The following is a 15,850-nucleotide window of genomic DNA, read 5'->3' as shown; positions in this document are numbered from 1 at the left end:
GAGCTTTCCAGTCATTTCTCTCTTTGTGTCATTGATCTCTCTGTTGATACCTTGAAATATTAAATATGGTCTCCAAGAATAAAATGAGCACTCCCAACTCTTAGACCCACTATCATCGATGTCTGGAGAACAATTAAGTATGGTTTTCCTCCCATGAGCTCTTGAACTGTAATAATATTGTCATAGTTGAACCTAGACTGTGGGTGACATTCTCGCAGTTATGATTGATACAGTGTTTCCGGATCCTTTGAAAAATTGGCTTCCATACAATGTAGCATGTGCAAGATGTACTTGAAGTTTGGGCAAAGTATCACGAAGTTTGATGCTGTAATTTATAATAATACACATTGCGATAGAGAGGTACTTCTTGCTCACTTGAGTTGCTGGTTTTGAGCAAGTAGTGGTTGCAGGTAATGCAACTGTTGGCTACATCCATATATCCACACTTGCAAAGGCCCTCCCCCCTCACAAATTCAGTGGGTACTACGTTCACAAAACTTTTGTTTCATCTTTTTATTTAAAAGAAATTTCAAATAAATAATTCTGTTGATTCACAAATTCATTAAGACAACTATTTAGGGTCATAAACATCTTTTGTTCATTACAAAGAATACGAGGGTCATTCCAAAAGAAATGCACACTATTTTTGTAAAAATACAGTTTCCATTCTGCATGTGTGAAAGTTTTACATTGTGTAGATAAACTATTCCCGCTTGTTTTCGAACTTAGTTCAACCTGTTCCTGTGAGTGGCGCCATCACAGCGTGTCTTCAAGATGGCTGCTACACTTGACGTCCGTCAGAAACAACATGCTGTCATAGCATTCCTGTGCTGTGAAAATGAGACAGTGGGAAACATCCACAAGAGGTTGAAAAAGGTGTATGGAGATGCTGCTGTCGATCACAGTATAGTTAGTCGGTGGGCAAGCAGGTTACGTGGTGAAGTGGGCACAGCAATATTGAGGATTTCCTCACAGGGGCAGGCCTCATACTGCACACACTCCAGACAGTGTGCAGAGAGTTAACGAATTGGTGACTGCTGATAGACGCATCACAGTGAACGAATTGTCACGCTACGTTGGGATAGGGGAAGGAAGTGTTTGCAGAATACTGAAAGTGTTGGCGTTAAAAAAGGTTTGTGCCAGGTGGGTTCCCAGGATGTTGACAGTGGCTCACAAAGAAACAAGAAAAATGGTATGCAGCGAACTTTTGGAACAGTACGAGAATGGTGGAAATGAATTTCTTGGAAGAATTGTGACAGGTGGTGAAACATGGCTCCATCATTTTTCACCAGAGACGAAGAGACAATCAGTGGAGTGGCATCGTGCAAATTCACCCAAGGAAAAAAAAAAATTCAAAACCACACCTCCTGCTGGAAAACTTGTGGCTGCGGTGTTTTTCGATTCTGAAGGACTCTTGCTTGTGGACATCATGCCAAGTGAAACCACCATAAATTCGATCATATGTGACGACACTGAAGAAACTTCAAGCTCGACTGAGTCGTGTTCGTCCACATTGGCAAAAGCAGGATGTTTTGCTGTTGCACGACAATGCACGGCCACATGTCAGTCAGAAAACCATGGAAGCGATCGCAAAACTCGGATGGACAACACATAAACACCCGCCTTACAGTCCTGACCTGGCTCCATGTGACTATCATCTCTTTGGGAAATTGAAAGACTCTCTTTGTGGAACAAGGTTTGAAGATGATGACTCCCTTGTGCACGCTGCCAAACAGTGGCTCCTACAGGTTGATCCAGAATTTTAGCGTGCGGCTATATGGGCAGTGGTTCCAAGATTGCATAAGGCAGTTGAGAGGGATGGAAATTATGTGGAGAAATGAAAATATTGTTCCTAAAGGATGTATCTACACACTGTAAAACTTTCAAACATATAGAATAAACTATGGATTAAAAAAAAAAAATAGTGTGCATTTCTTTTGGAGTGACCCTCGTACTACAGACCTTTGTTGACTTGTCTGTCCCTCTGCGTGGACAGAAGCATGAAGTGATCTTGTTACATAATATATTTCCCGCAATATGTAACCTACAGCTCATTGCCCACTATGATGTTCTTTCCGCAAGAGTGTCTGAAACTTAACATTTATACAAGCCAACAACAAATATTAACTATAAGCTTTATATAGATTTCGCTAATATTAAACCAATATTTTTATCATCACAGTTGAACAGTAAGAAGTTTGTTCCAAAAATTATGGAACATCCATAATTTTGCGCCAATGGTGTGTTGGAGCAAATTGCAGTAGGCATCCCTTCATGTGGATATGTTTAATGTGTAACTGCTGGAAGTTTCATTATCATATGTCTGTTAGTTATTGTTCGTTGCTGTATTGAGTAGAACGTTGTGTTGCACAGTTTGCGAATTTGGAATTGGCAGAGTTAGAGGAGCTACACGCTGCATTAAATTTTACATAAACTCAAGCGGGCCATTACAGAGACCAACCAAATGATGCAGGAAGCCTACAGTGGTGAGTGCTTAAGCCATACTTGGTGTTATTTTCAAGATGACCCTCACTTAGGATGTCCTTTGACATGTACCAACAAAGCTCATGTTAGGAACATGAACAAAATTGTGCCTGCCAATTGAAGACCGACTGTCTGAGAGATTGCAGAAGAATGTAACATTTCAGTTGGAACGTGTCATGAAATCCTGACACAGCATCTTGGAATGCATCTTGTTGCAAGTTCATCTCACAGCTCTTGAGTCAAGACCAGTAAGACCTTTGCCTCACGATAGGAGAAGAGCTTTTGGATTGCATATATGAGAATGAGATGTTCCTTAAGAGAATCATAACTGCTGAAGAGATGTGGGTCTACAGTCATGATGTTGAGACCAAGGCTCAGTCTTCACAATGAGTCAGGAAAGGTGCTCCAAGACCAAAAGAAGCTCATCTGGTTGGGTCAAAAGTAAGAGCCATGCTGATAGTTTTCTTTGTCATGACTCTTGCATCAATAACGCACCCGCACATATGTCCCTGTTGGTGCATTACTATTGCATAAAAAATGAAATCACTGTGCTGCCTCATCCTCTATATCCTCCAGACCTGATCCCTGCAGACTTTTTTTATTTTTATTTCTAAAGTTGAAAACCCCATTGAAAGGACAAAGTTTTGCGGCAATAGATGAGATAAAAGAAAATTCACAGACAGCACTTCCTATCGTCCAGCAAGTGGCGTACCAAGACTGCTTCCGGAGTGGAAATGTCATTGAGAACAGTGTATCAATTGTGGAGGAGAGTATTTTGATAAAGGCCATGCACAATAAGTAAAAGGTAAGCATAGAAAAATTTTGTGGACAAAGTTCTGGAAGTTTTTGTACAGACCTCGTATGTTGCATTGGATGTTGAGCATTTTCAGAACAGTGTGGGATTCTGTAATGTCCCACCTAGTCCCCCTGCAAGCAAGCAACACTATTTCACCATATGATCTATATTAAACCACAAGAAAAAAGGAAATATATAATACATACTTTTATCCATTAAACACAGGAATAAGAAGTCAGATTTTCATGTGCAAAATTTCAGTTTTGAGAAGTAAAAGTTACTTTGCGTCCTCTTTTAAGACAAGTAGCTCATACTACCAGCATTTCACTAGTATGACTTCATTATAATTATCCCCTGCATCAGTTTGTGAATAACTGTCATGGAATATTATTACTGTTCATCAATTGGCAATGTCAAGACTTACGAGGTGAATATTTTATTTACTTGGATTTTCATTGCCTTTCTGCAAAAATGTTAGGTATATCTTGTTGCCATGTCACTTTGAAAACACAAGTATAGCCTCTCCCTGGGTAGCATTTATATGTCCAATGCATTTTTCTTTAACAAGTCCACTTTTACGTTATAATGTGAGAACTGATTTTAAGAGACACTTACATCATAATGAAACCTGTTTATTACAGCACATATTTAATGAGAAGTAAGTTGCAATCCCATAGGATAAAGAAAAAGAAGTATACAAGGAAACGTAATAACGAAAATTTAGGGCATAATGATATGAAGTGAAAATTCCTGGAGGTAGTTACCATTGGTGTCAGCAAAAACGCTGATAGTAGTACGGTAGAAGAGAAGTGACATATAAGAAAGAATGAAATAATTAAGGCAAACCAGATCTCATTGGTATGTCCAAAGCAGAAGTGTAGAAGCCATGGATAAACTGGGAAATAATGAAGCTCTTGGATGGAAGAATGATCTTCAAGAATCTGAAGAATGAGAGAGGAAGGAACAGTATAGGTCTCCTGGGAATGGAATGAGCAGGAAGTGCAAACAGGCTAAATCACAGCGGATCAGACACACATATTAAGATATTGACAAAGATAGTATTGCAGGAAAAATCTACGCAGCATATAGGAAGATTTAATGTAATGTCAGAGTAGTAAATTATGAAGGTGTTAACTTTTTATGTGCAGATGGAGAATCTCTAGCAAATGCAAGGTAAAGAGTACGCTGAAGACCTGTGTGGTGCAGTTGAATTGTCCCAAAGTGTGAAATAGGAGGAGAAGGAATCTTAGGTGGAAGAAATAGATGAGGTCAAAGTTTAACAGATCTCTAAATGGTCTGAGCTTAAAGAAGGCAGCAGGAGAAAATGATAAACCTTCTGAATTCTTGATACCTGTGGGAGATGGGGAAACTAGAAGGTTATTTAAGTTGCTGTCGAAAATCTTTGAAATGTGACTTTTCATCATATTTTCAGAAAAGCAATATCAGGTATATGCGGAAAATGTGAAAACTATCGGATGAGTTCTGACAGATAAACTGCTGTCCAGAATAATAAATGGAAAAATAGGAAGAAAAATTGAAGACATAATGGATGATCAATTTGGTTTCAGGAAGGGAAGTATATCAGAGAAGCACTCCTCACATAGTGGATTATAATGAAAATTAGTCGGGAGGGGGGGGGGGGGGGAGGGAATCAGGATAATTTCCTAGCACCCTGGAAAAGGTTCTTGGAGAGGGACTTTGGCAATGTAAGGTGGAATAAGGTTGTCACAGTCCCTAGAAGACTGGGGCTAAAATACAGAGACAGACAAGTAACCACTGAAACTCGAAGTGGGAATAATAAGTGGTTGGTCAAGAAAGACAAGTTAGTGTTAGGAATGGTTGTTCGACTTGCTCCTCAAAAAAGCAGTGAAGCAAGTGAAAGAAAATTTCAGAAACAGCAATAAAAGTACAACGGGAACAGGTTCCAATGCTAAGATTCACAGACAGTGTAGTCTGTGTAGCCAGAGGTAGGGAAAATGTAGAAGACTTGCTGAAATGAATGAAACTGCAAAGGTGGTGAAGAGTAGTAGGAAGAAAAATAATGACTTTTTTATGTCAACATTTTGAATCAGGCAGTAGGTGATATATTAAAAAATTCTCCCCTCCAGGAAGCAAGATTACACAGGATGGTGAAGTGCACAGTTTTAAATAGTCATAAATATTTAATGATTTTAATCTCATTTAATCCAGATCCCATTTTTTTCCTTCCTCAGAGTGAAATGGGTACATGCTTGCAATAAATCATTCTTTGGGATTGCACTTGCAGCAAAATTATTACTAAGAGGCTTGTATTGTATTACCTCATTGGGTCCTAACTGTGTAATCTTTCTTTATGCTTAAAATCCTTTTAAACTGGGGAAAAGTAAGTGGTGAACCGAAACCTTGCAGCATGTTTCCTGGTCATTTGTTTACAGTATGAATGCTTAATGCTTTTGTAATGCATTTGTGTTTGCTTTGCTTTATTGCCATTTTGTGAGAGAGTGGTGTGACGTGATAATTTTCAAAATTTACAAACCTCAGTATTGTAAATATTATGTAACCTTAAAGGTTTACATATGCTGATCATGCTGGTTTTTAATAATTTGCTGGAAACATCATATTCACTGGAAACATTACCTTTTCATTTGTAATCAAGAATAAGTAAATAAAAATGATAGTAAAGTTAAACTGCAAGTCACATTTACATGGCAGGTCTTAGTTTTTGGCCCACAGTTCTTACATAGAGAAAACTAAATTCAAATTTTCCTACAATATTGTAGCTATATTTTTTATAATTATGCTAAGAAAAGTTCTTGTTGGAGTATAAATAATGGAAGAAATAAAAATAACAACTCGTCCACCGTAAAGTTGAGACATTGAGTCATCAACATGCACAAAACAAGACTTGAGAAAGTTATCATTTGGACAAATCGAACTGCAGAGCAGATAGAATATGCATACATCTGCGTTGCTACATTGTCCTGGCACTGCATCTAAGTTCGGGTGAGGCACTATATCAGCTGGTGTGGATAAAGTGAAAAAGGAATTGGAGAACAGGAGGGAGGTTGGGGAACGATGGCTGGGAGGGAGAGCCAGCAAGCACACGGCATATGAATGTGTCACTGATGAGCTCGTTCTGGCCACAAGCAGTGGCAGGTGTGTGCAATGGACAATAGTGTGGAGAACTGGAATAATGTAGTCAGATGGGACAATATAGCTATGCAGGTTTATTTGTTTTTGTGTGTCTTCTATTAGCTCTGCAGGAGAATTCGTCCGAAAGAAAGGAACGTTTTCAGGTTTGTTTATGTGCTTGTCAGTGGCTCAGTTCCGCAACTGTACATGAGTTGTTACCTTTACTCCTCCCTTTATTTTGTATATTTTTGTGTCAGATGATCCATTTCTCTTTAACTTGTTCTGTCACAGAACACGGGAAAGCACCGTTAGCTGCAGATTGACATTAAACTTTTGAGACTGAGTGCTATGTGGTGTTCTGTGGAAGCTATCTTTGTGGTTTCAGCAGAGTGCACGTAATAAAATGCAGAGATATTCCCTGCTTTACCTGTGAAATGAAGACAGAGTTTCTTCAGCTTTGAGCAGTTTAACATGGCTGTCAGTAAAATTGTAATTCATCAGCCTATTTTATGATGAAGATGTTGTATCAAATACAACCTGCATTGTACTGTACATTGCTTGTGTTACTATGTTCAGTTCCATGTTTCCATTAATGTAAAGCTTCGTGTGCTCAAGTATTTTAAAATGTTTAATTCTGTTCCAATGTAACTGTATTCATCAGTATTCATGATACCTCTGTCAACGTTTTCTGTTGATGCTACTCCTTTAAAAACATTATAATTTTCTTTGCACATGACATATTTACTGATTTCAGTTTTTTCTTACACGCAGCTTGAAGCACCCATCGAATGCATTGATGCAGAGGTAATTTATTATGAGAGCTTCTTTATACTTACACAATAGAGGCCTAAAAATATGATTTCTGATATGTTTGTTTTATGAAATAAACAAATATTTTTCACATTCCTCTTAAAGGCTTTAAAATAAAATGACGTTCATGATCATTTTGTGTGAATATACTCTATATATAATTACAGTATTGTTAGTGTGGTACTGTAAGTGTTTTAACTAAGGAGTAAACTGCATTTAACAGAATTCATTAGTTAAAAGTAAAATCTTGCTTTTCAGTAAACCTTATTTTTATTTTGGGGTATCTCAACCCTCAGAGTTTTTAAGTAACTAATGAAATTGTATCCTGAAAACTGAAATCATGTGTAAAACTTGCTTTTCCCATTTAGGTGTTACATGCATTTCCAGTTCTTTGTCAACATTATCAGTAAACTGTTTGTAGTTAAATATACCAAGCGAAGTGTGCACTGGTTCTGCATCCAATTGTCCACTCTACAACTAACTCTTAAGTGTTTTTTGCAGAGGGTTTATAGAACCATTTACAGACTATTTTTTTACTATTACTAAATTATGGGGGGAAAACGAATACACAATTTTTCCTGTGCAAGCTCTGACATCTCTAATTTTAATATTATGGTAATTTCTCCCTATGTAGGTGAAAGTCAACACAAATGTTTTTGCATCTAGGGGAGAAAGTTGGTGCTGAGAATTTCGTTAACAGATCTCACCACAGTGAAAACACTTTTGTTTTAACGATTGCCATCCCACTTCACGTATCATATCTGTGACACACACTTCCTTATTGTGCAATAACACAAAATAAGGTGCCCTTCTGATGGTTCCAATTTAAGTTGTTCATGATTGTAATCACTAGGTATTTAGTTGGATTGACAACCGTTAAATTTGTGCGATATGCTTGTTTTATGAAGTAACGAAATCTTTTCTGCACACTGCAGTCACATTTGGGAGGACAGTAGTTTGAATCCCAGTCCAGCCATCCACATCTTAAGTTTTTTGTTTTTCCCTAAACCACTTATGGCAAATGGTGGGATGGTTCCTTTGGAAAAGACACGACCTGTTTCCTTCCCTGTCCTTCGCTAATCCGAGTTTGTGCCCCATCTGCAGATATGTTGTATTTAACAGGACATTAAACCATAATCTTTCTTCCTTCCTTTTGAAAGCGTTAGAAAATATTTTCAAACAGTTACTGTCATGAACTACAGTGAAGATTTTGTTAATTTCTTATCTGCTGTCATATTTATTTACTTATTCATTTAATCCTGAAAATTTGCTTGACACTCGGTGATTGCTTGATAAGTTATGATGGATACATTGTGTCAATTAAAATTAAAGTTAATTGTGAGACGACGATGATGATGATGATGATATTGTTTATGTTATAGTTATTCAGTCTTGAAGAGTAGGTTGGGGCAGCTTGCCACAGTAGTCTATCCTATACAAGTCTCTTCACCTCTGTGTACCTACTGCAAAACACATCTGCTTGAACCCTGTTTACAGTGTTCAAGCCTTGGTCTCCTTCTACAGTTCCTACACCACACCCTTACATCAGTTACCAAATCAGCTATTCCTTGAGGTCTCAGGTCATGTTCGTCAACCTAGCTTTTATTTTAGTCAATTTGCACCATAGTTTTTATATTCTCCGCAATTTGATTCTGTACCTTTTCATTAGTTATCTGTTCCACCCATCTAATCTTAAATATTCTTCTGTATACGTTTCAAAAATTGCTATTTCCTTCTTACCTGTTCTGTTGGTCAACTTTCAGGCTACACATCAGTTAATACTATTAGAGGAAGTTTCTTAATATATTAATTTATATTTAATGTTAACATATTTCTCTTTTTCCGTAATGATTTTCTTGTTAATGCTGAGTGTACTGCAATTTCATGTAAAGCACTTTCCGCAGTGTAATTACTGCAGAAGTTTAGTGCACATATTCTGCCACTACTGCAGTATCTTTTGCTTACTGCCATACAGAAATGAGGTTGGCATAATCTTTATTTTTCGAAATGCAGTGGCAAGGAGAGGAAATTTTGCCTACTTACAGTCCACTGTGATGAGTATTTTTGTTGTGTTTCTTTTTTCATAGTCTTCATTAAGAATGTTTTCCATGGAGTAAGATAGTATATATAGTAATTTTCCCAGTGTTCATATTCAGTGCATTAATCTTCAGAAATTTGGTACACTTGTGTTCCTTTTTTGTTTGAGAAATTCATACTAATCTGCAAATAGCTTAACAATTCTATTAATTTCCTATAGTTGCCCTTATCATGCAGCTGGACAGGAAAACTACATGAATTTTGGAAATGTGATTGTTTTTTAGTTGTTGTAATAAATTTATTTGGAACTGAATGAATATGAAAACAAAAATAGGAAACGAGACGTAAGCTGTTATGTTAACTTCACAATATAATTTTTTTTGCTGTGATCAATAGAAAATTTTGTCTAGTTATGTATCTTTCCTTCTGTTCAAGGACAATAATATTTGTTATTTAACTTAATGTGATTGTATAGATAAAAAATCTACTCACCAAGCAGCAGCAGTAGGAAAATGCATACTTATAAACGGATTTGTTTAAATTTGTAAGCTTTTTGAGCCATTGACTTCTTTTCTGGCAGAAGTGTTTAAGGAGAGGGAAGAGGACAGGTGACGTTTCGGAAATGGGAAGAGTTAGGAAAAGTCAACCAAACCCCAGGCCAGAGGAGACGTTCTGGACGGGATGAGAAGGAAAGACTTTGTGGGGGACTGCACTGTGCAAGACTTTCTTCTCACCCTGTCTGGTAAGTCTCCCCTGATCAGAGGTTCTGGGTGACTTTTCCAAACTTGTCCACTTCGTAAACCTCAAGAGTCCCTTACCTTTACCCTTCTTCCTTGCCCTTCAACCCTCCTGCCAGAATGAAGAAACACTGCCTCTGAAAGCTTGTAGATTTAAATAGCTTTATGGGCATGTGTTCCTCTGCTGCTGCTTGGTGAGTAGATCTTTTTCTTCTATCAAAGTACATTTATATTTCAAAAATTGAGTCTTATGATTTAATTTTATTGTGTAAACTTTTTTTATCTGTGCTTGTTCTCAATCAAACAGAATTTTTGCAAATATGATAGCATTTATGTTGTATTCTGTGTGAAATGAGAAAGGTTGGGGACACAAAAGAGAGTAAGTAGAAAAGTAACAGCAATTTCCAATAAAGAGAGCAAAGAGTATGTAACATCAGAGACACTGTATTGCTGATTACATTGCAAGTGAAGTCACAAGCAGTAAGAAGTATCTTCTAGAGAGACTGAAACAACACCTTTGACACTGAATACGCTAATATTTTCAAAAACGGTTTTAGCAGATGATCAAGCAAACATATGGTTAGAGTACATAGGACAAACATGCAGAAACTTCAAAACCAGATATTCAGAATGTGTCAAAGCTTTAAAAAGCAACAGCTCCCGTAGCACATTTGCTGACCACCTTATAACCCACAATCACCACCCAACTAAAATAAACAGACTCAAGAATACTAAAACCCAGCCACAGCCTATACAGCAAACTGACCATTGAGGAGAACTTCCACATACAGAAGGCAACAGCAGAAGGAAAACAGGTCATAAATGAATACACCACACTCTGCAAGGGCACACTATTTAACACATTAAAGGAACTTTACAAAAAAGACAACATAAACAGTTAAAGTCTACCCCCCCCCTCCACACACACACACACACACACACACAGATATATATGGGGAAAATATATCTAAAAACAAAGATGATGTGACTTACCAAACGAAAGTGCTGGCAGGTCGATAGACACACAAACAAACACACAAAATTCAAGCTTTCGCAACAAACGGTTGCTTCATCAGGAAAGAGGGAAGGAGAGGGAAATTCGAAAGGATGTGGGTTTTAAGGAGTCATTCCAATCCCGGGAGCGGAAAGACTTACCTTAGGGGGAAAAAAGGACAGGTATACACTCGCGCGCGCGCACACACACACACACATATCCATCCGCACATACACAGACACAAGCAGACACGTCTACTGAATTAAAAAAAACTAAAAAAATTAAAAAAAAAAAAAAAAAAAACTATCCAATTTCCTGGTTTCCTACCTCCGGAAAGGCAACTCACTCACCCTTCACAACCTTTCCAGCAAACCTCAACCTCCTCTCATTGCACACAAACCTAGTCTCTCCCATCTACTCAATCTCCCACTTCCACCTCCACTCCCTCCAAAACCTCAAAATTCCAATCAACACAATCTGGAACCACAACACCCTAATTCAGTAGTTAACCTTTCCTCCAAACCTCTCTCCCAATTCGAAATCTCTGTCCTATCCAAAGGCCTCACCTTCAGCCCCACTCCCAGATTCAACCAAACAGCCCTCGTCAAAGATTTACTGTCCTACACTCGTACTCTCTGCTGGAAATATCACTTTGCCACGAAGAAAAATGATCCTAATCCTACTCCTAATTATCCAACTCCCCAAGACACTATCCAAATTGAACCCTGCCTGGAACAGTTCCGTCCTCCGTCACAGCGGGACCCACCTCCTCTTCCTCAAAATCACCCCCTCCAAACCTTCCAGGAATTTCTGACTTCCAGCCTTGCCTCTCAATCCTTCATAAAAAACCTTAATCCTACTCCCAACATCACCACTGCTGAAGCCCAAGCTATCCGTGATCTGAAGGCTGACCGTTCCATCGTCATTCTTCCAGCGGACAAGGGTTCGACGACCGTGGTACTTGATCGTCGGGAGTATGTGGCTGAGGGACTGTGTCAGCTTTCAGACAACACCACACACAAAGTTAGCCAAGGTAATCCCATTCCTGATGTCCAGGCGGAGCTTCAAGGAATCCTCAGAACCTTAGGCCCCCTACAAAACCTTTCACCTGACTCCATCAACCTCCTGACCCCACCGACACACCCAATCATCCCGGCCGCCCCATTGTAGCTGGTTACCAAGCCCCCACAGAACGTATCTCTGCCTACGTAGATCAACACCTTCAACCCATTACATGCAGTCTCCCATCCTTCATCAAAGACACCAACCACTTTCTCAAACGCCTGGAATCCTTACCCAGTCTGTTACCCCCGGAAACCATCCTTGTAACCATTGATGCCACTTCCTTATACACAAATATTCCGCACGTCCAGGGCCTCACTGCGATGGAGCACTTCCTTTCACGCCGATCAGCTGCCACCCTACCTAAAACCTCTTTCCTCGTTACCTTAGCCAGCTTCATCCTGACCCACAACTTCTTCACTTTTGAAGGCCAGACATACCAACAATTAAAGGGAACAGCCATGGGTACCAGGATGGCACCCTCGTACGCCAACCTATTCATGGGTCACTTAGAGGAAGCCTTCTTGGTTACCCAGGCCTGCCAACCCAAAGTTTGGTACAGATTTATTGATGACATCTTCATGATCTGGACTCACAGTGAAGAAGAACTCCAGAATTTCCTCTCCAACCTCAACTCCTTTGGTTCCATCAGATTCACCTGGTCCTACTCTAAATCCCATGCCACTTTCCTTGACGTTGACCTACATCTGTCCTATGGCCAGCTTCACACGTCCGTCCACATCAAACCCACCAACAAGCAACAGTACCTCCATTATGACAGCTGCTTCCCTACAGCCTAGGTCTTCATGGCAAACGAATCTGCTCCAGTCCGGAATCCCTGAACCATTACACCAACAGCCTGAAAACAGCTTTCGCATCCCGCAACTACCCTCCCGACCTGGTACAGAAGCAAATAACAAGAGCCACTTCCTCATCCCTTCGAATCCAGAACCTCCCACAGAAGAACCCCAAAAGTGCCCCACTTGTGATAGGATACTTTCCGGGACTGGACCAGACTCTGAATGTGGCTCACCAGCAGGGATACGACTTCCTCAAATCCTGCCCTGAAATGAGATCCATCCTTCATGAAATCCTCTCCACTCCACCAAGAGTGTCTTTCCGTCGTCCACCTAACCTTCGTAACCTCTTGGTTCATCCCTACGAAATCCCCAAACCACCTTCCTACCCTCTGGCTCCTACCCTTGTAACCGCCCCCGGTGTAAAACCTGTCCCATGCTCCCTCCCACCACCACCTACTCCAGTCCTATAACCCGGAAGGTGTACACGATCAAAGGCAGAGCCACGTGTGAAAGCACCCACATGATTTACCAACTGACCTGCCTACACTGTGATGCATTCTATGTGGGAATGACCAGCAACAAACTGTCCATTCGCATGAATGGACACAGGCAGACAGTGTTTGTTGGTAATGAGGATCACCCTGTGACTAAACATGCCTTGGTGCACAGCCAGCACATCTTGGCACACTGCTACACCGTCCGGGTTATCTGGATACTTCCCACTAACACCAACCTGTCAGAACTCCGGAGATGGGAACTTCCCCTTCAGTATATCCTCTCTTCTCGTTATCCGCCAGGCCTCAATCTTCGCTAATTTCAATTTGCTGCCGCTCATACCTCACCTGTCTTTCAACAACATCTTTGCCTCTGTACTTCCGCCTCGACTGACATCTCTGCCCAAACTCTTTGCCTTTACAAATGTCTGCTTGTGTCTGTGTATGTGCGGATGGATATGTGTGTGTGTGCGAGTGTATACCTGTCCTTTTTTTCCCTTAAGGTAAGTCTTTCCGCTCCCGGGATTGGAATGACTCCTTACCCTCTCCCTTAAAACCCACATCCTTTCGTCTTTCCCTCTCCTTCCTTCTTTCCTGACGAAGCAACCGTTGGTTGCCCCAACAACCACAATTACACTGTGTTTTGGTGAAGTACAAATTGCTTTTACGACCTTATTTGTGAAAATACGTGTTATATTTATGTGTGCATCATGACACCTCACCATGATGCTGAGAATAAAAGGGCTTGCTACATGAAAACATAAGTAAAAATGAATTTAGGTGCGAAATATCATGACAAACTGAATTAAGTTTAGATGATAGGTTAACTCCCAACAAAATTTCTCATCAACATCGGTTGGTTGCAGATGACAAGTTACCTGTAATAAATAATACACAAGTGGCCCTGAAAAATCATGCACACCAAGTGTAAAGGTATCAACAAAAAGAAACGAATTATTGTTTGAACTAAATATCCACATAATTTTGTAATCATTTAGTAAAAATCTTCACATTACAGATTAAATAAAACGGAAACCCACTGATGATGGCACAGTGGTGCTGAAACATGTTCGGGAACTTGGAAAAAAACGGTGTTTTGCATAACTGGCAGACCTTACATCCTACAATTTTATTTGCAAACACGGTAAACACTAGGAGCTGCAAATCCAAATGATGAATGTGGATAGAGTGCATTTGACTTACACGAAACTTATGTTGGCCGTTTCAATAGTGAGCATTCTCTGTTTATTACATCAAAGACTGAGGAGATAGATGGTAAAGGGTCTGTGACCCCCAGTGTTTTCCAAACTTGATAGAAATTCTTTACAGTAGAACACACAATTATTAAGAATTGCAATCTTCAAGATGCAGTGCTAGACATAAAAATTGCTACAGTCCCACTTTACATCAGTTGAAAATCCTCGGTGGAAAATAAACAATGCTTTGAGGAAAGACATGTCTTACCATGCAAAGTAAGCCTCAGGCAATAGAGACATACTGCTTGGGTGCTGGATCTTCTGTTCTTAATCAATTGTGATTTTGTTATCTTTACCAGTTTTTGAATCAAATCAAGTCTCATTAGAGTAAATGACGTGACCATTTCACCATCACATTGCTGTCCTTGCATCATTAATAACTGTGTTCTGTAGTACCAAGCTATAACAGAGAAAATTGTAACTTGGTGTATGCTTAATCAGCTTCAGATCAACTGATGTAGCGGTTTACACCTGCCGATTATGGTAAAACATCAGGAGTGCCCATCCTGTCCCCTTGTTTTTTTGTGGGTGTGCCAGCTAGTCCTCCCCCCTTTTTTATTGTATTTTTTTCATGTCACCTGATGAAGCAGTATCAGAGCAGTGATTGTTAATTGTTGCTTTATAGTGAACCATATTTTATTTGTGCCTTCTGTCACCCAACTTTGTGCACAAATGATTATCACCATCCTTCATTTTCAGTAAAACATTGGGCCATTTTTTTATGTGTGAGGTCATCCTACTTACTCCATTTCTTCACTTGTGAGAGGTTTCTGTTTACTTCAATCAAGACTTTTGTCTTGCTTAACAACACACAGGCTCAGTTGTGCATTTGTGATGTTAGCAACATTTCAGCAGCTCAAAAACACAAATGCCTTTGCTGATAGATTGCTCAGTCTAGCATGTTGTAAGGAGTTATGTTTTTTACCTTGTGCCATCTCTCCGCATTTGTCATTTCTGAAATATTATGATTATTTTACTTGTTTAATAAAAAAAAGAAAAATTCCTCAAATTTTCTGATACATTTGCGATCACACATCGATGTATTTGATGAAAATATGGAAGTTCACGAAGTCCAAGCCGCCCACACTATTTCAGCACTTTCGTTCGAAGCACGCTTATTATTGATAAAGTTTGCAATACTGTACGAAGAAGGGGCAATTGCTATGTCAGGTAATAAGATTTGGTTCCCTCTCACAATGTGTAGTTTGACAAGGAACAGGGAAAACAATTGTAGATGCATAATTTTTTGATCCAGGAATGTTACAACAT

The 15,850-nt window shown here is 39.4% G+C and overlaps 1 protein-coding gene across 2 annotated transcripts in view; it reads left to right on the top strand.

Moving 5' to 3' along the window:
* LOC124619907 (sister chromatid cohesion protein PDS5 homolog B-B) overlaps positions 1–15,850 on the top strand; it is a 188,039-nt gene that overhangs the window by 167,757 nt on the left and 4,432 nt on the right. The window contains exon 21 of one of the 2 annotated variants that reach the window (XM_047146540.1): positions 7,163–7,195. The exons of the other annotated variant lie outside the window; for it this stretch is intronic. Within the exon in view, the coding sequence (XP_047002496.1) occupies positions 7,163–7,195 (33 nt within the window). The remainder of the gene's footprint in view (positions 1–7,162; positions 7,196–15,850) is intronic. 2 annotated transcript variants of the gene reach the window in all.

The sequence above is a fragment of the Schistocerca americana genome, chromosome 6 (genome assembly GCF_021461395.2).
Source record: "Schistocerca americana isolate TAMUIC-IGC-003095 chromosome 6, iqSchAmer2.1, whole genome shotgun sequence".
Lineage (NCBI taxonomy): Eukaryota > Metazoa > Arthropoda > Insecta > Orthoptera > Acrididae > Schistocerca > Schistocerca americana.
Note: the sequence above shows the minus strand (reverse complement) of the source record. Positions and strands in the feature narration are given on the sequence as shown.